Source organism: Rattus norvegicus, chromosome 10, assembly GCF_036323735.1.
Source record: "Rattus norvegicus strain BN/NHsdMcwi chromosome 10, GRCr8, whole genome shotgun sequence".
Lineage (NCBI taxonomy): Eukaryota > Metazoa > Chordata > Mammalia > Rodentia > Muridae > Rattus > Rattus norvegicus.
In genome coordinates this window covers 45,151,879-45,179,020 of record NC_086028.1, presented here as the reverse complement: position 1 = coordinate 45,179,020, position 27,142 = coordinate 45,151,879, and the positions used below count along the sequence as shown (strand labels likewise).

General features: G+C 49.6%; 1 protein-coding gene across 8 annotated transcripts; it reads right to left on the bottom strand.

Annotated features, from left to right (window-relative positions):
• Positions 1-333: 333 nt before the first annotated feature.
• Nt5m (5',3'-nucleotidase, mitochondrial) lies at positions 334-27,119 on the bottom strand. Of its 8 annotated transcripts, none has more exons than XR_010055145.1 (6): positions 26,210-27,119; positions 22,860-22,960; positions 14,540-14,600; positions 9,247-9,342; positions 8,852-8,988; positions 2,200-2,315 (listed from the first exon to the last, which is right to left on the bottom strand). XR_010055145.1 is itself a non-coding variant. In NM_001399578.1 (5 exons), the coding sequence occupies exons 1-5, from the start codon at positions 26,450-26,452 to the stop codon at positions 931-933; spliced, it is 663 nt and encodes a 220-aa protein (NP_001386507.1). In that variant the 5' UTR covers positions 26,453-26,516; the 3' UTR covers positions 334-930. The 8 variants fall into 8 exon arrangements, 3 of the variants coding, with proteins under 3 accessions (NP_001386507.1, XP_038941328.1, XP_038941329.1); XR_010055146.1 differs by having other exon boundaries at positions 9,283-9,342; NM_001399578.1 differs by lacking the exons at positions 8,852-8,988; positions 9,247-9,342 and adding an exon at positions 334-1,073 and having other exon boundaries at positions 2,201-2,315; positions 26,210-26,516.
• Positions 27,120-27,142: the final 23 nt, after the last annotated feature.

The following is a 27,142-nucleotide window of genomic DNA, read 5'->3' as shown; positions in this document are numbered from 1 at the left end:
TTTCTGGGTCCTATGGAAACTTGGCCTTGGGAGAAGGGTAGGGATGGGGCTCTGTGCCTACCTACAGGGTTAGGAGAAAATGAATAAAGTGTTAGGGAAGGTGTTAGAGGGAAGCAGTGCCTCCCTCAGATGAATGAATGAAAAGAAATCTTCAGGCTGCCAGCAATGCCACCACCCAGGCCATCTTGCCGTGTCCCCATATGGTACGGTGGGAGAGCTATGCCCACCTCAGTCCTGTTTATCAGTGTGTGGGACTCCCATATGCTTACATCACAAGCGGATGACACACTAGAGGACCCTGGGGCAGGTTCTAGAGAAGGCCACCGCACAGGCTAAATGTGAACAGCATTTATTTCTCATGTCGTCAACAAATATTCGAGCCTGCTGACTCCTTTCTGGGCCATGAATGGGATCTAGGGACACCAGAGCAAGAGACCATGGCACTGGCCATAGGCAGGGTCACTGTTGGCCTCCAAAAGAGCCTGGTGGCCTTGGCAAGCCACAGAGACTGAGTAGGTAGGCTGGACGAGATTCTACAGTAGAGGTAGAGGGACACATGCCTGCCGAGGGAACCTCTGTCATCTATCCCTGGCACTCCACGCCTTGCAGGTCCTGGACCAGGGTACTCTCACGTCTCAGAGAACACACCTATTGTGCGCAGTGAGAGGCAGTGGTGGGGAGCCTCTGCCTGAGGTCAGACCAACTTGTCTGGAGTGCGTGCCTTTCTTCCAGCCCTGTCCCAATACCAGGTTAAGGCCTTGCTGGGCTAGGGGGAGAAGGGACGTGTGTCGGAAGTTGTTTTGACCGAAGTGTTCACTGGGTCCTCTGGGAAGTACCAGAAACTGCAGCACAGCCCTCAGCGGGGTGTTTGCTGTCCAGTCATGAGCTGTGAGCCCCACACTGGACCACCAGACAGGTGCAGCACAGCCCTCAGCGTGGCCGTTTGCTGTCCAAGATGGCCTTCCAGTCATCTGCCCACGAGTGCAGCCTGCGGCGAGGGGGCTGCAGCTGCAGGTGGTAGTTGTGGCAGGAGGTGAAGAGGATGTGCTCCCAGCTGGGGTGTGACTCGGCCCCTGTGGAGGGAAGCAGCAGCTCAGACCAGAGACTAGGGCTAGGTGTAACTTTCTGGGACCAAATCAAGAGCCCCAAGAGTAGGTGTTGTGTTCACCTGACTCAGTTTCTTCGTCCACGATGTGATCCTCTATTAGCTCTACAGAAGGCAGGAGGGCAAAACGAGGCACTGTGCACAGGGTGACAGGCGTGGTCCTCAGTGGGGCTGAATGGGCTCTGCTGTCACACGCTGCTGTGCCCTGCCAGCCACCTCTATGCCCATCCTGTGCTACCTCAAGTGAGAAGCCCCACCTAGCACGCCCGACAGTTACTGGTTACTCTCCTCCCCGGTAAGCCCTTTGGGGTTGTGACCTGCCAGGTCCTCTGGAAGACTCTGGTTCGAGAGAAGTCGGCCCCATACACCCGGACATATGTCCCGCCGGAGGGACTGGGGCAGGTAGGTGTGGTTCCCCTGGCACTCAGCAAGCTTTAGGATAGAGACGATGTTTTCCTACTGGTGTGTTCAGACAACTCGTGAGAAGTACCGGGAGGTTTTGACCAGTGTAGCAAAACCAGGCAGAAGACATCCAGGAGACGGGAAACAGTGAACTAAGGGAACTCTCAAATCTCTCCATGCCTAAGGCCCTCCCTCCCTCCCTCTACCCTTCCTTGTCAGCGACATGAGCCAAGTTACTGGTTTGCTTGTTTTCTGAGAAGGGGTCATGAGCTGGAACCAAAAGAGGACAAATAAAATGCCCAAGCCACTGTCAGTCAGAGACACCACACTACGATTTCCTGTCATATAGCAAACGCACACAAACTACCTCTGAGAGGGAAAAAGAGGGCCAGAAGCTACTAAACATAAAGGTTTGAAAATCAAAGCCGGGTCTTCACTTGACTCAGGAAGGCCAGCAGGATAAAATCAATGTAAGGCACAGCCATCTGTTCTGGTTCCCAGAAGCACCTGCCCCTCGGGGCAGACAGAGCTTTCCAACAGGAAGAAGCTCCCGGCTGGGTACTGATAAACACCTGGTGACGGTGGGAAGCGGGCTGAGGAGACCCCAGGAGAAGGGACTTGAGAAAAGAGAGAATGGAACCAGTGTTATCCACCCTCCCCCTGCCACCCCCATCCCTGCTATATGCCACTTGCCTGTGATGTCTGGCCGGTCATCTATGAGAAGGTCGGCAGAGACCACGGTCTTGTCTCTGGTCAACACAATTTGTTCTAGAAAGTCAGGGCCAAAGTGCTTCTCCACCCAGGCATACTGGAGGTAACAGAAGAGATTACGTGTCAGATGGTGCTTGGGGATGGTTCAACCTAGGAGGACCCCAGCACTCAGGAGGGAAGGAGGCGGGTATCAATGGCCAGCTCAGGCAGCTCTGTGCCCAGGAACTCAACACTTGGGAGCTGTGTACCTGTACACTTGTCCCCTAGACTTGTCCAACTCAGACCAGGACTTGACTAGAATATGCTCTCAGTGTTCCAATAAGGTCTGTCAGGCCAGCTACTGCTGACGCCCTAAGATGGCTGAATCACAAGAGAAACAACCAGCAGATCTTCCCAATGTCTCTGCTAGGAATGTAAAGCTGAGACACGTGCATTCAAACCATGTGTGATATGCTAGGGGGAGGGGCAACCAAACGGTAGTCTGGGAGAGAGGACGGTTACAAAGAGCTTGATTACCACACCGGTGCAAAGGGTGCTGTAGACAGCTGGAGTCCTCGGGCACACAGGAAAAGCGCAGATGTCTGCAGGACTGACAGGCAGAAAGCTCGACGATCACACCACAGTAGCAGCTACCACTGACAGAACAGTGTGCACTTCCCTCGGCCTCTGTGGGGTTCTGAATAGCCCCTCCCTTTCCTAGAACACTTTGGTTACTGGGAAAGCAGCCTTCCTCTCTTCACCACTCCAGTGAAACTGGCAGCAGGTTTGGCCTGACTAGCCTGGGTCTGGTTCTGTCAGAACCAGGAGAGGGATGAGTGGGCCCTGGGCCCGAGCTTCACAGCTGTGCCATTCTGCCCTGCGTGCATCTTGCCACCTGGCTGTCCTTCTACATCTTCCCTGGTCTGCTCACAGACCAAGATGGATTTTAGTCAGGGCAGCTTCCAGTGAAGGGAACAGGAGCCTTTGCCCAGACTCCTCTAGCCCCACCTGGAGAACAAGCAGCAGCCAGAAGCTGGAGGAAGATGGTCGCAAGCACGTACTAGTTCACATGGAATGACCTCCAGAGGGAAAGGCTGCGGAGTCACCAATGGGCCTGCAGCAAAGCCTCAGGCAGGTTCGTCCCAGCTGTGGTCTACGTGACTTGGGCAGACATGAACATGTGGCTCCAAGTGACCTCTAGCGTGGGAAGGGCTTGGAGAACAGAGCAGAGTCTACAGAGATGGGGCTGCATGGCCTGACCCTGTCCCACCCATGCCTTCAGGCCTCATGATGGCAACCTTGATTATCAGACAGTTCTACCTCTTCAGACCTTTAACCACACACATGTGCATATGACACACACATAAACACACGCAGGCACACACACACATATGCACAGGCACACACACATGCACACACAGGCACACATACACACGTATGCACAGGCACACACGTGCACACACACAGGCACACATACCCCTCACACATGCACACACACACACATGCACACACACACACATGCACACACACACACACACACACACACACACACAGTCCTGACACAGTGGGACTAAAATGGCCTCTACATCCCACTCCTACTTCCCACTCTTCTACCTCCTTCACCTTCACACTCCTTCTCCTTCCAGATGATGACCACAAATATAACTACATTATCTGTATCCCTGCAAGCTGCCTCGGTGGCCTCTGACAGGGCCTGTGGTTCTGTGGTGTCCAAATAACCAAAGGAGCCAGTGAAGAAGAAAGTCCTTCCTGGACAGACGACCTGAGGCCACTCTGACTGGGAAGCCTTTATAGCCAAGGCCTCAGTGAGGCCATGCAAGTCCCACTGGCCTTATTCCCAGAAAGATACCACGCCACAGGGCAACCCATTAATCTCATAAAGTAGCTTAGCAGGACCGTCAAACGCTGCCTCAGGCAGAGTCTGAGTCGCTGGAGAGCTTACCCGAGTGGGGTTTGGATCACCACTGGGTGTCAGGCCAGCGAAGACACGGGTGGCCCTGGTGCTGGCCATGATACAGAGGTGAGAATGCAACACAGAAACCAGGGCTGCTAACAGAAGTATACTATCAAGTATACTGCCTTCTTGTCCTCATGACAACCTGGATACATACATCCTTCCCACCCCTGCAGCTCTCCGCCCTGTCTGCTATGAGGCACACTGAAGAGACTGGGAGACCCCAGGCTTCTTCCAGGCAGAGGAGTCACAGCCTAGGCTTAGTGGCACAAGGGTTCTGAGGCAGAACAGTCGGTCCCTGAGCACCAGGTTTCACAAACCATTCATAGAACCCAGGAAATCTCCCTCTGCTTTGTTAATTTCCAATCCATTGTAGCCAGCATCTCTGTGAGTGACTATGGTGTGCTTGGGTGTGGCACCAACATCAAGTCACCACAACTGTCTGGTCCCACACGCCCAGTCTCTGGGTCTCTCCTCCCTGGCAGGGCCTGGCTACAAACCACAGAGGAGTGGCTGCACAAAACAAACAGCACAGTGACCCACAGATCCTGTGTAGGAAAAGAAACTGAAGTTCAAAGAGGGCTGGTGGTGGCTGCCACCACTGCGCTCTCCTGCCCTGGAGCTGGGGAGAGCTCAGGTTCCTGCCTGAGCTAACTGCACTGGGGCTGGGAAAATCAGAGCTACGGTTTCTAAACGGACAGGCCACTGCTCGCCTCTGAGCCCGGTTCGTCCTTGGATCTGTGTGTGGTAAGTGCAGTGTTGTGATGGCTATTCTTGGTTGTCGGTTTGACTGCATCTTTATAAACTGATTTATCTCGAGTGCTTTTTTTTTTTAATTTCTTTTTTTTTTTTTCAGAGCTGGGGACCGAACCCAGGGCCTTGTGCTTGTTAGGCAAGCGCTCTACCACTCAGCTAAATCCCCAACCCCTCGAGTGCTTTTTTATAGTGATGGGAACCCAGCTAACTTAAACATCTACTAATGCCTAGTATATATTACTGTAACTGAGCTTGAATAGCCCCAAATAATCTACGAAAAATGTTTAGAACTGCACTATAACACAAGCAGCTGGGTATAGCTGTGAGGGATTTTTCTTAAATTATTCGAAGTGGACAAACCCCACCTTTAATCTGGGCCACACCTTCTGCTGGCAACCTGTATAAAGGACATGGAAGAAGGAAACTTGCTGTCTGCTGCCTGACTGCTCTCACAGGCAAGTCCATTCCTTCACTGGCATTAGAGCCTACTTCTTTGGGATTCGGCATATACTGAAGACCAGCTGAGACATCCAGCCTTGTGAATCGAACAACTACTGGATTCTTGTCATGTCTTGTCATGGTCTGACAATGACTGAATTCTGGAGCCTCCTAAGATTGTACATACTCAGGATATAGCTGGCATGGTGAAATTAATGTAGGGTACTGCTACTGTGTCCCTCAGAGGCCTATATGGCAAAGGATTCTTTCTCATGGTGGCACTGTTAGAGGTGCTAACCCTTGAGAGACTGGACCTTGTGGGAGATCTTTGGGTCACTGAAGGCCTCAGAGGGGTTTGTAAAACCCTGGCCTTTCTCTTCCCCTTTTTTGCTCTCTAGCTATAAGGAAAGTGGTTTTGTTCCCCAATGGCTTCTGCCATGACCACAGGCTGCCTCGCCGGGGAGTCAACCAATCAAACCTTTGAACAAAGAAAAGCCTTCTCTTTATATAGACTGATTTATCTTGGGTATTTTTTTAATAGTGATGGGAACCTGACTAACACAAACATCTATGCCCAGTATATATTACTGTAATGGAACTTTAATAGCCACCAGATAATCTACACAAAATTAGAACTATTAAAAGTAGATGATACAATATGCAAAATCACTTATATCTCTAATCATCTGGAGATTGTAATTAGGCAAAAATGTTTTACAAAGAATAAACTGAAGCAGGATGAACTATTCAGGTGAAGTGGCTGTGAGGGGAACCTCTATGTTACATGTACTTAACACATTAAGAAACTTTGAACGAAGCCAGACTTATAATGAAGATCCAAAGTCCCAGCTCCTTGAAAGGTGAGGCTAGAGGTGACATTGCTCTCAGTGAGATCCAGAACAGACAAAGCAAGCTGGGAGTAGCACATGGGGATGGAGTTGGCAGTCAGCAGCTGCAGAAGACCTGACCACATGCCAAGAGATCTGAGGCAGGTGGCAGCTTGGGGACACTTCAGCTGTAAGGGAGGGGATACAGGGAGAAAGGATGGGAGGCTGACTGGCTCTGGCAATAGCCTCCCACTTAGCAAATTTGACAAAAGAGACAGAAAATGAGGGTTGGTCTGTGTATGTGTGAGTATGAGTGTGTGTGTGTGTGTGTGTGTGTGTGTGTGTGTGTGTGTGTTTTAACAGCTAAAAGGACAGAATGCCCAGATGAAACCAGAGATACAAAGCTCCTCCTGGAACCCAACAATCTAAAACCTATGAGAGGAGTCAACCAGCGATCAGAATTGGATTGATGTAGAAGCAACAAAAGATACCCATGAGGGGTTGGGGATTTAGCTCAGTGGTAGAGCACTTGCCTAGCAAGCACAAGGCCCTGGGTTCGGTCCCCAGCACTGAAAAAAAAAAAAACCAAGATACCCCATGAGTTCAACTTCAGATAGACAGAAGGAGAAGATCCAAGAACCAGCATGCAGACAGGGTCTTAGCACTGGTCTAGTGTGAGCGTCCATGGTAATCAGAGAACACTCAACGCTGGGATTGCTGGAATTAGGGAAAGGCTTTAAACAATTGATGAAAGACTCTCTCACGGCCTGGCCTGTGAGGTTACGGGATGCAGGGACAGACAGGATCGGTATGAGAGCTGCAGAAGCAGAGGAACGGAAGGACATAGCCTCACATCCCTCCTTGGGACCCATAAGAGGGAGCTGCATAGCCTGAGGTGTACAGGGAACCACTCCCTGATGGACTGGCTCTTACAGAGCCATTAGAGGTCGACAAGCAGCTAAGGTCCCCATAGGTATCAGCGGCTGGAGGGCAATGGCAGAGGGACAGGACTACAGAGGGAACGAGGTATGATGCCCTGTCACAGGGCCGAGAGGATGGCGCTCACCAGAGACTAAGGAAGACGTGATCAGCCAGGCCCTGGAGACAGGCGTGGAGTTTTAGGAGCTTTGTGGAGCCCTTTGGTGGAGCAGGAAAGGCTTTGGAGGGCTAAATGGCCTAGAGCAGCATGGAAAGAGTGCAGGTAAAACAGGACTGTGATATACATACTTCTATCTTTTTAGACATGTGTGATGTCCCTCGGTGATGGATTGTGATCTGAGACTTGTGAGAAGAGATAGTCTTTCCTCCCGGAACACCCCGAAAGAAAAATGTCCACCAGAGCACCTGTCTCAAAAAAAAAATGGTGCTAGAGGTATAGACAGTTTGCCAAGCTAGTGCCTCCCCCAGCAGCCAGGAGTGGTAGATGGAGGCCATGGAGGCCACAGTTGCAGCTCCAGCCACAGTGCCAAACCAGAGACTCCCTGACACAGGGAACCAACCAGAGCAGAAAGTATGGGGCGTCAGAAAGTCAAGGGGCACCTTGACCCTGGGCAGGACTGAGCCACCCTTACCAAATTCATCAAAGGTAGGGAAATGCGGGGAGCACTCCAAGGTGTGGAAGTGCAGTGGTTCAGAGAGCGTGCCTGAGGGTTGTGGAGGCTAAGCCAGTGCCTCCTGTCCATGCTATGGCACCCAACATGGCTCTGTGGAGGGCAGAGCTGATGCCAGTGGATAAAGTCTGCCCAGCTGTTAGACTTTGCTTTGATTTAGTGTCTCCTTAGTGAACGTCTGTGATCGCCTGACACGGCTTAAAGCAGATGACAACCAACTTTCACGTGCTTCACCAGGGTTGTCTCCACAGTCTCACTACTCATTATGGGATGGTGGGTCGGGATCAGATCACTGGTCTGCCCATCCTGTGTAGAAAGGTTTTATTGCATAAAGACAGCACAGGGCTAACCTTGAGTGTTTTGCAGATTTGTAGACTCATTTAAGAGGCATGTGAGTGTACCTGAAGAAGCCAGCATGGGACATTAGTTCACAATGGGAGTAAAGACCAGGTGCTACTGTGGAATTCTCGGGAGCTTTATGGTTGGGTAAGGCACAGTGATAGGGGTAAGTTTGCAAAGCTCCATGCCTGTAAATGCTAAAGAATACACACCCAGAAGCTGTAAGGTGGTCAATTGGGAATGCTGGTGTTAAGAACAGGTAACCTCTCTAGGAGTTGTTGGCCACAGAGGCCCTAGGAGCCCTAAAACACAAAGGCTATCGCCACAATGGGCTCCATTCCAGACATGAAAGGTAACATCCTATTGCTGAAGAGGCTTTACATTTTGGCTGCTGACTTGGAGAAATAAAGCTAGGCCTGGGTCCAAAGTCTCCCCTCCCTGAAGTGCCAGAAGTTGCAGCTAAGAATGTTCGGGAGAATTAAGCCCCAAAGTCCTACTCAGCTGTGGATCCCGCATGCTTCACGATAGAAATGTCAGACAAGATGGGTCGGCTAGTGCAACAGCAGACACGTGGTTATAGACAGACCCAACGTTCTGAATAGGCTGGGAACTTGGACAAACGCCGATCCAAATGCATCAAAGACCTCATCAGAAGACCAGATACCCTGAATCTGACAGTCGAGAAAGGAGGGAACAGCCTTGAACTCACCAGCACAGGAAAAGAATTTTGAGACAGATGCCGTCAGCACAGACACTAAGATCAACAATCAATAAACAGAGCGTGGTGGACCTGAGGAGCTTCTGTGTGGTAAAGGACACCGTCATTCAGACAAAGTGGCAGGGTACCTGGTAGGAAAAGATTTTTACCAACTGCACCTCTGACAGAGGGCTAGTATCTAAAATTATGTAAAGTGCTCAGAAACTGGACGTCAAGACAACAACCCAATTAAAAGATAAAAACCGTCTTACGGCAAAGGACACCATCAGTCAAGCAAAGAGACGGCTCACAGAATGGAAAAATCTTTATCAGCTATATAAATGTTAGAGGGTTAATATCTAGAAAATCCTGATGGTAAGGCATGGCTGAAGACATCACATACTTACGTCATCGAACGTGGGGAAATTGAAGCTGGTGCTCACCTAGAAGCTTCACTGCTACCGGCTGGTGTTTACGGTGCTAGAAGGTGGTGTACGTACTACCTGAGGAGAGGAGCAATGGTCAAGCTCACCCAGCCACAAGTCCTGAGAGTTACAACAGCAATCCGCTGCGAGCTCTGCCCACCGGTGCTACAGTGGCATGTACGTTATGGGAGTAACCAACCAACTTCTGACTGGCTCTAAGTCTGCTCCATGAGATGGAACCCTTACCTGAGATGTTAGTGAGGCCAAGAGCTTGAGACTTGGCCCCTAACTGAAAATCTACAGTTGTTCTGCTAAATGACAGCAATACAAGAATTCCTAAAGGCATACAGCTAGAACCATAGATTGAAGCACTGCTCAGTCCCCATAGCGAAGCTTCTTCTTGGAGTAGACGGTAATTAACACAAAGACCAGCAACTGGATAACGTGTGAAGAGTCAGAGGCTTTTGTCAGTCGGCCCTAAGTGGGATGTTTTTATCCAACTTCTCCCTTCAAGGCTCAAGTATCTGTGCTGAAGAGGAGTATGGAAGACTTTAAGACCCAGAGGTGTTGGGTAACTATTTCCAAATACAACAGGGCCAACGCACAGATGAACTCACAGAGACTGCGACAGTACCCTTGTCCTGGCTAGATTTATGTTATTCTGCGATGAGGGAACCTCGATTGAGAAAATGCCTCCATATGACCAGGCCATAGGCAAGCTTGTAGAGCATTTTCTTTCTTTCTTTTTTTTTTTTTTTTCTTTTTTTCGGAGCTGGGGACCGAACCCAGGGCCTTGCGTTTGCTAGGCAAGCACTCTACCGCTGAGCTAAATCCCCAACCCTGTAGAGCATTTTCTTAACTAGTGATTGATGGAGGAAGGCCCAGCCCATTCACTGTAGGTTGTGACATCCATGGGACCTGAGTTCTATAAGAAAGCAGGCTGACCAAGTCACAAGGACCAAGCCGGTAAGCAGTACTCCTTCATGGCCTTGGCACCAGCTCCTGCCTCCAGGTTCCTGTTGGGTTTGAGTCCCTGCCTTGGCTTCCTTAAGTGGATCATGATTCAGGATATGTAAGCCAAATAAACCCTTTCCTCCCCACGTTGCTTTTGGTCATGGCAGTAGAAACCTTAACTAAGACCTGTACAAGTTCCAACTAGACAAAATCCCAGCATCGAGATGGGGAAGTGGGCATGGCGTCCTAACGAAGAAACTGTTTGGAATTGAGAGCTACTGGTATAAGTTTAAAAAAAAAACTATTTTAATCATAGAATTAACCACATCCCAGGGCAGGTTATATGCTCAGGAATACTTGGCCAATACAAGTAGAACAGAATAGATTAGAAATAGGTCTGAATCTATCACATTGCACAAACCTCCCAATCCAAATGCATCATGAACCTCGATATAAGACTGGATATGCTGAATCTGACAGATGAGAAAGAAGGGAACAGCCTATTACATGAGGGTGGACTGGGGGGAGAAGAATGTGATCAAATATATGTGACTATGTTACATTAATATTTTTTAAACTCTTTTTTGTTTTTTATTTTTTAAAAAAAAATAAGTACACTGTCATTATCTTAAGGCATACCAGAAGAGGGCGTAGGATTCCATCACAGATGGTTGTGAGCCATCATGTAGTTGCTGGGAATTGAACTCAGGACCTCTGGAAGAGCAGTCAGTGCTCTTAACCACTGAGCCACCTTTCCAGCCCACATTAAATTTTTCTAAAGACTGTGTTAAGTCAGGTATGGTAGTACACACCTGTAGTCCTAGCACTTGGAAAGCCGCAGGATGAGAATTGTGGGTTCCAGGACAGTGGGACCACACAGTGATATCCTGCCTCCCTTTACCTATTAAGGTGAAACGGCTTTGCAGGTAAGGACATAACAGCCTGAGTTAGACCCTCAGGACCCACGTGGTGCAAGGAGAGAACTGACTCTCACGGCTGTCATCTGATCAACATACACACACTGTAGCACGAGGCTCTGTGGACACACACACAAATAAACAAAAAATAAGTAAATGTTTTTAAAAGCAACAATTTTTAAAAACCTAAGAGGATGAAAAGCCACAGACTAGGAAAAAAATACCTGCAGAACGCATCACCCGATGAAGAGCCTGTGTCTAGAATACAGGAAGGACTCTCACGACCTGATACACAGCAACCCAGTGAAAACCAGGCAAAGACTTGATTATTCATCTCCAAACAGACAGAGGTCTGTCTGTCCGCTCAAAACATGTTCAGCATGTGATATGAGAGTAGAGAAGGGGGACACTGGAGTTTAAGCGGGTTTCGGTGCACAGTGTGACTGCCGATGACACCACGTGCTTGGAGGAACCTGGCTGGAACTGACCTGGAAGTCTCTTCAGTGAGAACTAGTTCTGCCAGCAAAGGTGCTGTCAAACTTACCACGGGGGGGGGGGGGGGGGGAATCGGTAAGTAGCCCTTCCCAGACGTAAAGTCTATGAACCCAATAAAGCCTGGTAAGGCTTCTCTAGAACAGCAGTAGTGCTTTTACCTCAGAAGTAACCAACAGCTTCTAGTAAGGCCTACCGCTTACTCAGTAGGAGGGAATTCATGAGCCTTGCCACAGATCTACCCTGTGGCTACAGAGGCCACAGACCCTCTCGGAGAATCTATTACTGCCATCTTCCTAAACCAGGTAATTTCTTACCCTGTTTTAAATTTGTATCTATATACCCATACGTGTGGCTCTCACCCCTCATCAAAGGAGAGAGCCACAACTGGTCAAAATGGAAACGTACAATGGGGTGTACAACCCCAACTGCTACATCTACGACACAACTCCTACGTCCAAGGCTCGGGAAAAACAGCAGAAGAGGAGCCAGAAAGGGTGTAGGAACCAAAAGACCAGGAGGCCTGCTTTGAAACAGCGTCTTCAAGATGTGACAAAGAAGTTTCACCCACGAAACCTCAACAGTATGATCGCCTAATCAAGACCTGCGTGGTGAGAATTCCAGTTGGCGCCTTCAGTGAGTGGGGAATTTAACAAGGCCCCAGCCCTAGATGAAGAATCTGTGGCTGCTGAGTGGGAGAAATCTCTTTACGCCAGGGATGAGCTCCCTCACAGGTTAGCCTATCCCAAGCAGCCAGCTCTAAGCGTGTGTATATACAAGGAACACTAAATGGATTCAGAGGAGGGAGGGAGGGAGGGAGGGAGAGACAGAGACACCCACACAGATAATAAATAATTAAAGAAGAGCTTGTGAATTTGAGAGGGAGGGAGGGCAGGGGAGGAGTTGGAGAGGAAGGATAGGGGAAGCTTGCTCATATTTGGGTGGGCCAGGAAACAGAGATAGAGAATCTCGGGTTGGAAGGGGGTTTCCAGCCCAGAAACCTGCCCACCCAGTAATTCATTGTCAGCAGCCAGGCCCTCCCACACCAGCACCATAAACTAGGGGCTAAGGGTTTACACGAGTCTATGGAGGGCATTTTCACATTTGAGCTGTCATACAAGTCCAGGGGGAGGGAGCCGCTTGGACGGAGAGTCAGGCAGCTCTGAGGCTAGGTCAGGCTTATTATTTTTTTTTATAGGGAACTAATTACCATGGGGCTGATATAATCCACCTTATCGAGTTTCCGAGGTAACATTAATGCTACACAGAGGTTTGAAGTGACTGTAATAAGAAGAGAAGCAGACAAAGGCCAGGTCTGTTTCAGAAAGAGAATCCTCAGGAAGCATGGCCTGTTTCATTAGTCATGGAGGGGGAGAGGAGGAGAAGGGAGGGAGGCAGCAGGATGGGCCACACCAGGAGAGCCAGGATACAGCACCAGGCTCACACCATCAGCAGAACCCATGAACGGCAGGGAGTTAAACTGACCGAGTGTGGACCTTCCTATCATCACTCCCTACACAGACCTGTCGAGCACCGCAGCAAAGGCATTTATGCTGTCAGGTATGACGGCCACCTGAGATGGGTTAAGTACGCAGGCTCAGGGGAGACCTGCACATACCATGGCAGGTTCTGTGAGGTGCTCAAGTGTCTGCAGATCCTGACAATCACCCAGGCAGGGCACCTGTTCTGGAGGGGCGTCCAATTGTTTGAGCTAAAGTTGAAGCTGTCACCTGACCTTCACAAGGTCATCTGCCAAGTTGGCTGAGAGAGACCACACTGGCACTCAGAGTTTCTGACTCAGAAGGTCAGTGTTACCGAAAATGTCTATTTCTAGCCAGTCCCCAGGGGAGGTTGACCCCACCAGTCCAGAAAGTCCTTAGGAGCTAGTTGCTCTGATGAAAAGTGGGGACCCATCCTTCGCTCCTCACTTGACCCCACCAGGAGCCGTGGATCCAACACCCACTCCCCTGTGCTGAAATGAACTCAGCCTTGGGAGGTCAGAGGGGTTGGGATGACCCTAGCTGGATGGCAACTGCTCACATAACCCACAGTAGTTGCCATGGGTGTGAGGCCCTCCCTAAGCAAGGCACATAACAACTCCAGGCTGAGGACAGTCTTGTGTGGGAAGAGAGGAAGGTGGAATCAGCAGCAGCCCTCAGCGTGATGATTCGAGTTGAGGGAAGCCTGAGTTGGGGAAACCTGACTGGGAACCCCCGCCTCCTGAGTGCCTGGGAAACCTGCAGGGTGTGGTGGCCCCATCCTCCCCACACAGAAGATGGCAACTTCTTCAGTACACAAAGCTCCCTGCTGAAAAACTGCCGCTTCTTTCAGTACAGGCAGAAGAGCACACGGAAAAGCAAACTTACATTTCTTTGCTTACACTTTCTTTCTGTTTTGGGGGCGTGGCAGAGCTCACTGTGGCCTAAGCCAGTTTTGGATTCACTATGCAGCACGGGGTTTCGATCCCTGCCTCAGCCTACGGGGTGCTGGGGTTACAAATGTTCACCACGGCCGTGTGGCTCTCGCTCGGACTTTTTGTGTATGCCTGAGTATGCAGCTAAGTGCCAGAGCGCTTGCCTGGCATGTGTGATGCTAAGTTCCACCCCCAGTACCTCAGAGGAGAGTGTGGGAATGAGTAGGGGTGGGGAGTGGGGGAGTGTGTGTTCATGCAGGACGTCTTCGAGCTTCTAGTCCCTCCCCAGGCATGGTCCTCTCTCTGTTCCCTGTTGCCTCCCTTACCAGCCTTTACTGGGCCGGGCGCATCTGACAAGTGTGGCAAGTACCCTTCCCACCACGACCATGTTGGAACAAGCCCGTCCAGCACATGAGGTAGAGGCTGGCGCAGAGAGGCAGGGAGCACCAGACGAGGCCCTGTGCCACACAGCAGCCCTGGCCTGGGACGGACTCCTTACCTTCTCATAGGGACAGTACTTGAACATCTTGATGGGGCTCGTACAGATGAAAACATCGGTGCTGCCAGAGGAGAAAGGACAGTGAGCCCCACGCCCCGCAGCTGTCTCCATGCTGCTGCACACCGCCCGCCTCTGTCAGCCACCCTGCCAGGGACCGAGCCTGCGCCTGTCATGGGAAAACCAACTGCTCTGTGTCTTCCCACACAAGGGGCTACAATGAGCAACTTCCACCCCACTCGAAGATCTTGGGTGGCCACAAATGACCTGCCCTGGCCACAGGCATCCAACTCTGAGGTGGGGCAATATTTGCAGGACTAGACCCAGAAGGTTAGCTGGGCTAATCACATATACTCTAGTTGAATAAGAAAACAGGGACATAAATGTGCATTTGCCAACAAGCGCAGCACTGAACAGATGCAGAGGGCTGGAGGCTCAATGGGAGAGAAGGTGCATCCAATAGATAAGGCCTCGGGTTCCCTCTCCAGCACCAAAAAGGGAGGAGGAAAAAGAATAAAGGGAAAAAAATACTGCAGAGCCTCTAGACAGCTGAGAGAGCTTCACCCCCAGCTGATGGAAAGGAATAAGGGAAGGAATCTATCCTCCATCCCCTGGCTGCAGGCTGCACAGGATGGGAGGCGGGCTCCACAGGGACAAGCTCTCCGGCAGGGAGCCTCAAGGTGGGCATGGGTTTTGCTGATAAGCACACCTCATGCTCTGGTTTGCTGACCCTGACCAAGAAGGGCTTCCCAGGTGCCTGCTCCTCCTCACACCCACAAGATGGGTTCCCAATTACTGCCACCACCCCATTTCATTTTGTTTTACTCTGGATGGGATGGCCCACCACGCTGAGCAGTGAGAGTGGTGTGTCTTGAACTCTTCTGCAAATGGGTCCCTGGGACGATCTGTGGAGGCCTGTCTGGTGGTCTCTGGGTAGTTCTGCTTGTGTCTGCTCGGTGTTCAGGAAAAGAGCAGGTGTAGAGAGACAATGTGGTTGGCGGTACCTGCCCAGCCTCTGTGGAGGGTGCCTCACATGAAAGTCTAGCCTTAGAGAGGCTTTTCCTCACACCCCCCAAACCTTAGACAGAAGCAAGTATCCTCCTCTCGGCTGCTCCTTCCAGAGCCTGACTGCTCAGGCTCAGGCCACACAACCTTCACCCACCCTGCCTTGCTGCCACCACACGGTGCCTACCCCCAGAGCTCAGAATAAGTTTGGCCAGATCTCAGCTTTGCCTGCGCTCAACTCTTCTGCCTCAAAACAGACAGTCTGGTCAATCCTGACCCCTGCATGCTGTCCTCTTTCACCTAAAGTAACTTTATGCTAAGGAGGCACAGGGCAGAGTCTTGTTATGCTGCCCTGGCTGGCCTTGAGTCCTGCATTCATCTAAGCGCTCCACCTCAGCCTTCTGAGTAGATGGGCCTACAGAGGTGCTACCTGGCTCAAACCGACCATTTTCCAAACAGCTTTATTGGGGTACAATTGCCTTGCAGGCATGCGTGTGGTGCACACACATACATCCAGGCAAGCACACATAAGCATAAAGTATAAAAATCTTTGAAAACAGCACTTATTAAAAGGGAGATTTTTGACAAGCTGTGGTACACACATGCCACAAGCAGATCTCCATGGTCAGGAGTAGAACACACTCTCCCGCAACCTGCCCCTGGCTGACCTCCTGACCCCAGAGCCCCAGCAACACCTCCTCCACCTCCTCACCCTTCCCCCACTGGCCCCTGGCTGACCTCCTGACCCCAGAGCCCCAGCAACACCTCCCCCACCTTCCCAACCTTCCCCCACCAGCCCCTGGCTAACCCCCTGACCCCAGAGCCCCAGCAACCACCAAGCTGCTTTCTCCAGCCACAGATGGCTTTGCACATCCTAGAGCATCTGGAGTACATTTTCTCTCTGGCTTCTTGCACTCTGTGAACTATTCACCCACACTGTTAAATAAACACATCACCTTCTTAAGGATCAAGTAAAGCGATCGTAAGGGTTTGGTTTGGTTTGGTTTTGGGTTTGGTGTTGTTTGCTTTGTCTTGTTTTAGATTCAGGGTCTCACCATGCAGCCCTCCTTGGCCAGGAGCTTGCTATATAAACCAGATTGGCCCTGAACTCACAGAAATTCACCTCCCTCTGCCTCATTCGGGCTGGGATTGAAGGTGTGTGAGTCACTTCTCCTGTCCCGATTTTAAGCTGTGCTGAGATAATCCATATAGTATGACGTTGACCCACTTAAAGTATATAATTAAATACATTTTAGTATATCTGTAGTGTTTTATCAAACACAACTGGAACTTAATTTTTAGAGTATTTTCAACGCCCACAAAAGAAACCCGACTAAGCAGTCAGCAGCCATTCCCACCTTGGCTGGTCCCTGGAGACAACTGATCTGCACCTTGTCTCCATGGTCAACCGGTCGTGGAGATTTCATGTAACTGGGATCACACAGTGTGTGGCTTCTGTGTCTGGATTCCTCCCCTCGGCATCATGGCTTCCAGGCTCAGTCATACTGCAGTACGAATGCAGCATCTTGAAACCTCTGTGTGCACATCTACTAACTCCCATGGGAGTAGCTGCTGCTGCTGCTGCTGCTGCTTTGACTGAGCACCTCACTCTGTGCCAGGAGCCACATGGTCCTGTGGCTGGTTTCTCATCAGCTGCAGTTTAAGCAGTTTAAGAAACAGAGCCTCGGGAAGGTTGAGAGCTTGCGGGGACAGGAGCCTGAGTGGTCCAGTTGCAGACCCTGTTCGAAGCCCTGAGCCAGGATACAGCAATGTGGGTGTAACATTCAGCACACTCGGATGGAGGCAGTGAGGAGGCCTCTGAAAAGCACAGGCGCTGGCATAGATTTCCTTTAGCATCCATGGGAGTTGGCTGCAGGGTCCTGTGTGAGTCAACCACTAGGGATGCTCTGGTCCCTTATGTATCCCATGCATATCCTCTGTGTGGCCTTTCACCAATGCCAGTGGACTGATGACCTAAAGCGGTGCCACCGTGGTATAAATAGTCACTTCTCCTCCACTGATTGGCTGCACAAGCAGAAGAGTCCACACATGCTCACTGCAAACACAGTTTGCATCGTGTGTCCTACAGTCTGGGTCTGGAGCAGTCCCCAAAGGTCCCCAGCCTTGGGAATTATGGGAGGAAAGTGGTGTATCCTCAGAAAAGACATTGAGACCCTACTCTTCCTGTCACTTTCTTTGATTCCTACCCACCATGAAGTGAACAGGCCTCTTCTACTACACGGTCCCAGCTGCTATGTTCTGTGCCACCATGCTCAAAGAAACAAGACAAGTGACCATTAACTACAGTTTCCATGGGCATGAGCCCAAAACAAACCTTTTTCTTCTCAAAAAAATTAATTTCATTATTTTAGCAGTGTTTTGCCTGCATGTGCCTGTGTGCTCAGTGTGCATGCGTGATGCCCAGGAGGTCAGAAAAGGGCATCAAATCCCATGGGACTGAAGTTAAAGGCAGCTGTGAATAGCCACGGGGGAGCTTGGAATCAAACCCAGGCCCTCCACAAGAACAAGTGCTCATAACAGCCGAGTCACTTCTCAAGCCCCCGACCCTTTTTCTTTCCTAAACTGATTTTCTCGGGTGTTTTGTATAGGAGCAGCACAAAGTTAAGTAAGAGGCCTGTTAGTATACTGCATATACTGAAAATAGACTTTTATTAAAAATATAACTTTTTTACTGATTAAATTTGTTCTTTGACAATTTAATACTTGCATATGATATATTCTGATTAGTCTGACCTAATTCTTTTTAAAAATAAAAACCTTACATTTACTTATTTATTTCATATGGGGGCTCCACCATGTATATGTGGAGGTCAGAGGACAACTCATGGGAGTCAATTCTCTCCCTCTACCCCGTGGGCTCCAGGACTCTTACTCGGGGAGGCTTAGCGCCAAGTTGTTTCACATACTGAGCCCTCTCACCCCTCTCTCCTTAAGCCTTCTTTCTTTCTTTTTGTTTTTTTATGTCTCCCAGTGTAACTTTTCTTTCAGAATTTTTTATTCAAAATAGGTTCCAAGAAGGGCAAGAGTAAAATAATGACAAAATGCCTGAAAAGTCTTGAGTTTGTTTATAAATATACATATATAACCTTGTGAAATTTTTCCATTTGAACTGAATTTTTCCATTGCTTCCTCCAAGAGCCAACGACAATCAAAGATCCCAATACTAGAAGCCCTCCTTTGAGTTGTTGGTCAGGGTTGCCCAAGAGACTCTCAAATAGCTCCTGCTCCTGTCTTTGGTTGAGTCCCTTACCCCAGAGATGGAAGGTAAGTGCCAATGCTGAAGACAGATGCACCTCAGAAAAAGGGCCTGGAAATGCTGAGCTGGAGCCGACCTGAAGGCCTCCTCCCTGATGACTGACTTTCACCGTGCCTTAACATACCATGCAGGCTTCCAAAGGAGGGAGGCAACCAACCAAAGGAGGGAGGCAACAACCAAAGGAGGGAGGCAACAACCAAAGGAGGGAGGCAACAACCAAAGGAGGGAGGCAACCAACCAAAGGATGGAGGCAACAACCAAAGGAGGGAGGCAACCAACCAAAGGAGGGAGGTAACCAACCAAAGGAGGGAGGTAACCAACCAAAGGATGGAGGCAACCAACCAAAGGAGGGAGGCAACCAACCAAAGGAGGGAGGCAACCAACCAAAGGAGGGAGGCAACCAACCAAAGGAGGGAGGCAACAACCAAAGGAGGGAGGCAACAACCAAAGGAGGGAGGTAACCAACCAAAGGATGGAGGCAACAACCAAAGGAGGGAGGCAACCAACCAAAGGAGGGAGGCAACCAACCAAAGGAGGGAGGCAACCAACCAAAGGAGGGAGGTAACCAACAGTCCTGCCCAGAGAGGAGCCCTCTGAACCACAACAGGGACGAATGGCACCACAGTAACCCTAAAGGTACAGTAGTGGCACGCTGATCTCTCTCCTTGGACGTAAGACTCATTCACCATGGAGAATCATGCCTGGTACTGGAAACCAAGCCAACTCCTCAGGGCACCTGAAGTCGTGAATCTTGGAAAAGAACCTACAATTGCCACTTTTCCAAGTCCCCAAGCCAGCAAAGTCTCTCACTATGTGCTAAGCATTGTCCTTATACCCACTGATAAGGGTAGGCACCATCCCTCAACGAGGAGCTTCTTATTACGACTGACAGACACCATCGCAGAAACCCACAATGGATCAAAAGCTATGTAGCCTTGTCCCAGTGCAGACACTTACCACAGTGTTCCTGCACCTCAGGGGCCATTTTGGAAGAGGATCCTGGGAAGGTTTTAACAATAAGGAGTTTGCTGTGCACGCGTGTCTCCTAGTAATGCCAGAGCTACAGCCATAGCATCTCCCCAGCAGGACTAACTAAATGTGAGCCCAACAAGAGAAATAACAAGGGACTTGTTGGAATGCATGGGGAAAGCCCAGGAGGCCCCTGTCCTATACAAAGAACCACAGGCAACTAAGGAACGTAAGCGTGGGTAAAAATAGTCTTTCCCAGGAAAAAGAACACACCTGGTTCTCCAATACCAAATGCCCTGAAAAGAGACATACAAGTAACATTATATAGACTGGCAGTTTGTACTTCTGAATTCAGTAGTGTGTGTGCATGCATATGTGCACACAAGCATGTGTATGTGTGTATAACAATTCTTAAAAGAGGCCATGGATTTGAAAGAGGACAAGGAGGGGTCTGTGAGAGGGGTAGGGGAGGAAAATGAAGGGGAAATGATGTAATATATTACAATCTCAGAAAATAAATAATAAAAATAGGTTAAATCGAGGATGAGGAACTTACAAGTACGGAGGGTCAGCCATGCCTGCTTCCCAAACCATTGCCGTAGATCTTTAGAAATCTAATTCAGACCATAAGAGAGAGGAGGCCCATGCCCTGAGCTCAAGGTCTCAATTCAACGCAGACTGTAAGCATTTTGTTTCCTTGTACCTGTTTAGTCAGATTTGAATTTATATTTTGTGCGTGCATGTGTGTGTGTGTGCATACACACACACACACGCACGCACGCACGCACACACACTCGTGCTTGCAGAAATCAAGAGGACGATTTACAAGAATCAGTTCTCTCCTCCTACGATGCGGATTCTGGGGTTAACCCCATGCTTGGCAGTAAGTGTCTTTACCCACTGAGCCATCCTGCCAGCCTCATATTAGAATTTTAAAGTGGATAGTTTTAGAGGCATTTATATTATAGCACAATGAAGGCCATGTTACATTTGTTACCCAGTTTGCTAAACCCTTACATTTGGGGTCAAATGACTGTAAACTGAGTGTTAAGACAAATCAATGGGAGAAATAAGTCTTTTCCACAAAGGTGCTACACTAATTAGATACTAACACAGCTGGACACATAGAGGAGAGCTGTGTGTGGTGTATGATAGTGTTTGCCTCTAATCCCAGTGTCCAGGAGATGAAAACAAGTGGGTCTCTATTATTTCAAGACCGGCTTGGTCTACATAGTAAATTCCAGGCCAGCTGGAGCTACATAGTGAAACCCTATATGGAAAAGAAAAGAAGGGGCGGGGGGGAGAAGAACCATAAGGACTAGGGACTAGTGATGGTTTGAATTACAACGCCCCCCATAGGTCACAGCTGGTGGACTGTTTGTTAAGGATTAGAAAGTGTGACCTTGTTGGAGGAGGTGTGTCACTGGGAATATCTTTGATGTTGAAACAGGGCAAATTTCAACCTCTCTGCCTCTATCTTGCAGATAACATAGAAGAGAAGCTTTCAACTACTCCTCCAGTGCCATGTGTGCCTGCCGCCATCATGCTCCCCACCATGATGGTCATGGACAGACTCTCTGAAACTTTAAGCAAACCTTCAACAAAATGCTTTCATTTATAAATTGCCCTGGTCATGGTGTCTCTTCACAGCAGTAGAACAGTAACTAAAATACCTAGCACATATAAAATGCTTGGTTCAGTCCTCAGCAGTACAAAGATGGATGGATGGATGGATAGATGGATGGATGGATAGATGGGTGAGTGGATGGATGAGTGGGTGGGTGGACAGACAGACAGACAGAATGATCTAAAAATAAGAGCCAACATTAAGGGGCTGGAGAGATGGCCTGGCAGTTAAGAACACTGGTTGATCTAGAGGATCTGGGTTCTACTCCCTAGCACTCACATGGTGGCTCAGAACCACCTGTGACCCTAGTTCCAGAGGATCTGACAACTTCTCGTGGCCTCTTTAGGCACAGGCATGCATGTGGTGTGCAGACACGCATGCAGACAAAAATACCCACATATAAAATATAAGAAAAACCACAAGGAGAGACCATAGTTACATCCACCACCAAAATGAAAGACAATAACAAGTGCTGACAATTTTAGCATATGTGCTGCCAAAGCATGGTGCTGCCAAGCATGTTGAGAGACTGCAGTCTCTCTGAGGTTAGTGGGAAATAGTTTGATGGTTCTTTAAGACATTAAATGTAGAATTACCTACAACCTCACAGTCTTACTCCGAGGTATAGGCCCCAAAGAATTAACAGCAGGTGTTCAAACAAACGTTGGCACAACTGTTCATAGGAGTACTACTTACAAAGTCAAAAGATAGAAACAGACCAAATGCATCGAGTAATGAATCAACACACACGAAATGCAGTCCATCTATACAGTTGGCTATTCCATTGTCAAAAGCATAAGTACGTGGTTGGGTGTATGGCTCAATGGTTACAGCACTTGCCTATCATACATAAGTCACACAGAAACCCATCCCCAGGCACATAACATTCACAGAGTAAAATAGTGAGTATTGACAGACATGACAAACTAAATAAACCTTAAAAGCATTAGGTTTAAGAGACCAGACCACATGGCAGCACTTACATGGACTGTCCATGACAGGCACAGTCCCAGAAACAGAGAGTGGATCAGTGGTTCTTAGGAACCACAGAAGGCCAGGAACAAGCAGTGTGCTAATAGGTTTGACATTTTCTTTTAGGGGGTGATGAAAAAAATCCTGAAACTGACGGTAGCAATGGCTCAATCGCTTTGCAAGTGTTCTGACAGCCCCTGAACTCTACACTTGAAATGGGTAAGCTTCAAGGTGTGCGGTACAAGTCAAAGGCTGTGCTTGAACAGATCTCAGGGAAGCACACTGCCCAAGTTCCAACAGGCTTCAGAGGGTGGAGTGAGGGCTTCAGCCCACACAAGGTTTCAGTTTACCAGGACGAAATGACACTCCTGATCTTTGCTCACACTCCAGCCCTTGGAAGGCCGAGAAGGGAAGCAAGACAGCAAATAACGGTACAGGCCTGGACCGAGGCCCAGGCAGGAGGGCACACTTACTTCTGCAGACTGGCCATATGCTTCACAGCTTCCACAGCTCCAGGAAGGGGCTCAAGTTCAAAGAAGAAATCCTTCGACTCCCAGATGCTGATGGCCTTCTCCTGAGAAGCCAATAAAAGGCAAGTCACTTCCAGGCTGCCACTGTCTCACCACCCTCCTCTTGGAAACATACACAGATGGGTGGGGCTGTGCTAGGTAGAAAGAGGGTTCAAGGATCCCTACTCACCCCAGACCTGTCTCCTGGGGAGGAATCTAAGGAGCTACCATGTGTTGGGCCCCTCTATCAGGAAGGAGGTGATTTCTGTTAGGGCCTAGCAAAGACAAGCTAAGGTGTCAGCTCTGGGAGAGTCACCTGAAGTTCTCGGGTTGAGGATAGTCTTTACAAAGGTGCACATTTGCTAGGCTTGTCTAGAACAGCCAGAACTCAATGGGAGCTGAGGAAAAGCATTCATGACCACAAAAATAGTTAGCAGAATTGGAACCTGAAGGCACCTAGAGACTCTGAAGTACAGATTGGTCTACATGGCCTACAAGGATAGGTATATGGGGAGCTGGAAAAAGGACAGCCAGGAGAGTCCCAGGTTCTTCATCACACAATCAGAACAGCCCTGCTCTTGCCTAGTTTACGTGCTGAAATACCAACACATTATTTTATTTTCTTAAGACAGGCTCTCTTTGTGTAGCTCTCGAGATCTTAGAACTCTCTATGGCTGGCCTCAAACTCACAGAGATCCACTTGTTTCTGCCCCTCCCCCCCCAAAAGGGATTTTGTTGCTTATAAAGTTTGAAAGCCAAAAATGCAGACCCTGTTTCAGGCATGGTGGCCCATGCTGGTCCTAGTACTTAAGAGTCCAATCTGAACAATATAATAAAAACCCTATCTCAAAATACAACCCTGTCTCAAAAGAAATACAAACACTCTTGTTAGGTATAGGAAAACTGATGTTACATAGAAAAACAGTGGCTGAGTAAGGCTCCCTTTTCTACCATGTGCAAGTAGGCCAGAACTTGCATTCCAGTGCCAGATCTCTCCTGGGGCCAGGCAAGGGGTAGACAGATCTCAGCCCCTGAGAAGGGAACTTCTCAGTGCTGTACATGTGTGCAGTACAGGAAATACCACTGCCTGGTTAAGAGAGCACCAATGCCTCTGTCAATTACACGAGCAGAAGCACCTGTTACTGAGACAGTCTCGAGTTCCATCCTTACAGCCTACAAGGACCAAGGATTGCTGGTCCATCACTTAAGAATGGTTTTCTCCAAGGCCAACTTAGGGGTAACACTTCAGGACCTGAACTCACATTTGGAGGCAGTATGACCCTTGTTGTGAGTCGACTATAGGGTGGACACCAGCCTCATGGGGCTTCTCTCCAACAGCTTGAAGACAAGACCAATCCCTCCCAAAGGCTTGGGAGACAGAACAGATGGAGCTCCAGCATGGAGTTTACAGCGTCCACTTCCCAGGCCCGTCCTCCTGTTGCTGTGAAGCACTGGGAGGGAACCCCCCTGTGGGCTCAGCTCCCTGTCCTAACAGCTGAGGATTCTAAGTCAGGTGACATGAGCTTTTCTTTTCACCTCTGCCCATTCCCCTCCAAGAGTACTGTGGAAACCACAGGGATGAAGACAAAGGTGCAGCTGGCCCTCAGGAGCCATGGACTCAAGATCCATGGATTCAAACAGCCACAGAAAATACTCAGTGAAAAAATTACCATCCGTACTGAACATTCAGACAAGGCCTTTTCCTGTGTCCTTCCTCCTTACCTTCAATATCCCAAACCGTCTCCACGGGATTTACCCTGCCCTCCACGTTAAAAGTCACCTAGAGAAGGCTGAGCTATACAGACTAGCACAGGTCATGCACAAACACCATGCTGTTTTACGTGACGCACTTTTGAGCATCTGTAGATCTTGGTATCCTAGGGGCCCTGGAACCCCCAATACCAAGGGGCAAGAACACAAATTTGAAAGTGGCTACATCTATTATACCTAGACTGTTTGGTTTAGCCACGGATATTTAGAAAACCAGGCCACAGGGAGGCTCTGGGTGTTCTTCGGTGAGCTGAGGCTTGGAAAGGATTGAGTGGAAACCAGTAGGTTCCTCCCATCCCAGCAGCCTCTTCCTGCCCCACACTTTCTCGCCTTGCAGTTGGATGTCGGGAATTAGTCCTTTGGGGCCTGGAGCAGCTATACAAGGAGCTACTGAATCACTTCTCCCTTTCTTTGTTGTTTGATGGTGCTGAAGAGAAAACCCAGGGCCTCACACATCCTAGGCAAACCCTACTGGTGAGCTAAACCCCTAAAACTTCATTATATTCTCCTTTTCCTCCTCCTTCTCTTCCTCTTCCGCCATCTCTATCTCGTCCTCCTCCTCTCCATAGTGGGGTTTGAAGCAAGTCTGCTTGCAGAGTCTGGGTAGATTTCATTTTATCCCATTAATATATTTCCAGGTCTGGAGAGATGGCTCAGGGGTCAGGAGTACTTTGGTCTCACAGAGGACCTGAGTTCAATTCCAGCACCTACGTGGTGGCTTGCACTCATCTGTAAGTAACTCCAGTTCTAAGGCTTTGGATACCTTTTTCTGACCTAAGTACACCAGGACTGCACACAACACACATGTGTATATAAAGGCAAAACACTCACACACATAAAACTAACTCCCCGTGGGACCCTGAAAGTCACATTCTCTAGCATACAGTATCACTGAAAGTTATGCTTCCATGGATTGGGGCAAAGACACCCCTGTCAATTTCATCGGGAGGAATAGCCATGTCTGTATAAGGGCAAGGAGACTTAGAATGCTTGCTCTATTTTTTTTCACATAACAAATTATCTGAGGCCAAATGCACCAAGAATTTAAAATACAAGCTCAGCAGTGGTGTTACAGGTTTGCAGTCTCAGCTTCTTGAGAGACTAAAGCAGGAGAATCAAAATTGTAAGGCTACATGGTAAGATAGTTCAAGGGCAGCCCAGGGAAGCTAGTGAGAGCTATCAACAAAGTAAAAAGTAAGAGGATTGGAGATGTAGGTCAGTGGTAGGCAGCTTGGCTAGTCTACAGGACACTCTGGGTTCAAGCTCCAATACTGAGGGGAAGTGGATACTGAGGGGTCGCGACAGGAGTGAAGAAGGAAGGGAAAAAGGGAGAGTCAAGATTGACATCTAGGGAGGAGGGTTAAGCCCAGCAGTAGCTGAATGGTGGGTCCCTCTAGCTCTGTCGCCCTAGCCCTTCCAGGAGCCCTGTGGTACAAAAGAACACGCCAAAGGTCATGGAGGAATGGGATTGGCTTGGGGCTGGAAAGCTGCGTCCTCAGTTTCCCCTCCCGCGGGGGACCGCTGCAGGGCCGGCAGGTGCTCACGCTCAGCCCAGGCTGCAGACGTCCGTACTGCTCCGACACCCAGAAGCCCCGCCGGTCCTCCAGCGCCACGAAGGGCAGGTCCGGGAAGCGCGCGCGGAACTTCCGGAGGAAGCCGCCCTCAAAGTCCGCAAGCACGCCGTCCATGTCCACTAGCACCCGCAGGGCGCGGCTGCTCGCCCGGCTCCGCTCAGCTCGTAGCGGGGCACCGCGGGGACGCGCGCAGCAGCCGCGCAGCCTGAGCATCGCCCCGCTCCTCGCCCAAGGCCCTGGGCAGACGCAGCCTCCTCCGCGGACAGACGCGCAGGCTCCGGCCCAGAGCGAGGCCCGCACGCAGCCCCGCCGCCCTTAAAGGGACACGCTCCCGGAGAAGGTGGGCGCGACGTGGGTGCTGATCGCCATCCAGTCCCAGGTTGCAGCGGTCTGTGAGAGCCAGACTGGAGTACCTCTCCAACTGCGGCAGTGGTGGACTGAGGAACCCATCACCCGGAGGGAAAAACCCCAGTGTCCTTAGGTATTTGTTGAGTGCTTACTTCGTTGAGCTCTGAACCTAACAAAGTTTCAGCATCCCTGATTGTAGATACAGGTTTTTAAACAGCTTGTCATTCCTAAGTATAGACAGGGAGGATTTCAAGTTTTAGGCATAGGTAAAGGACCTGTTGTGCGTGATCCTCTATGGTCATAGATGCTTTTTGCAACCAAAACCTTATAAAATTTAAAGATATCAGAACGTAAGCCTTCAAATCTATAAAGTTTCTAAGAAGAACAGATGCGGGGTTGGGGATTTAGCTCAGTGGTAGAGCGCTTGCCTAGCAAGCGCAAGGCCCTGGGTTCGGTCCCCAGCTCTGAAAAAAAGAAAAAAGAAGAAGAAGAAGAAGAGGAGGAGGAGGAGGTGGAGGAGGAGGAGGAGGAGGAGGAGGAGAAGAAGAAGAAGAA

Coding starts and splice junctions, on each gene's coding strand:
- Nt5m (NM_001399578.1), bottom strand. CDS start 26,452: ATGCTCAGGCTGCGCGGCTGCTGCGCGCGTCCCCGCGGTGCCCCGCTA. Junction 22,961..26,209: donor GTCTGCAGCCTGGGCTGAGC/GTGAGCACCTGC, acceptor TTGGCTTCTCAG/GAGAAGGCCATCAGCATCTG. Junction 1,074..2,200: donor TGACCGGCCAGACATCACAG/GCAAGTGGCATA, acceptor TTCCCTCCACAG/GGGCCGAGTCACACCCCAGC.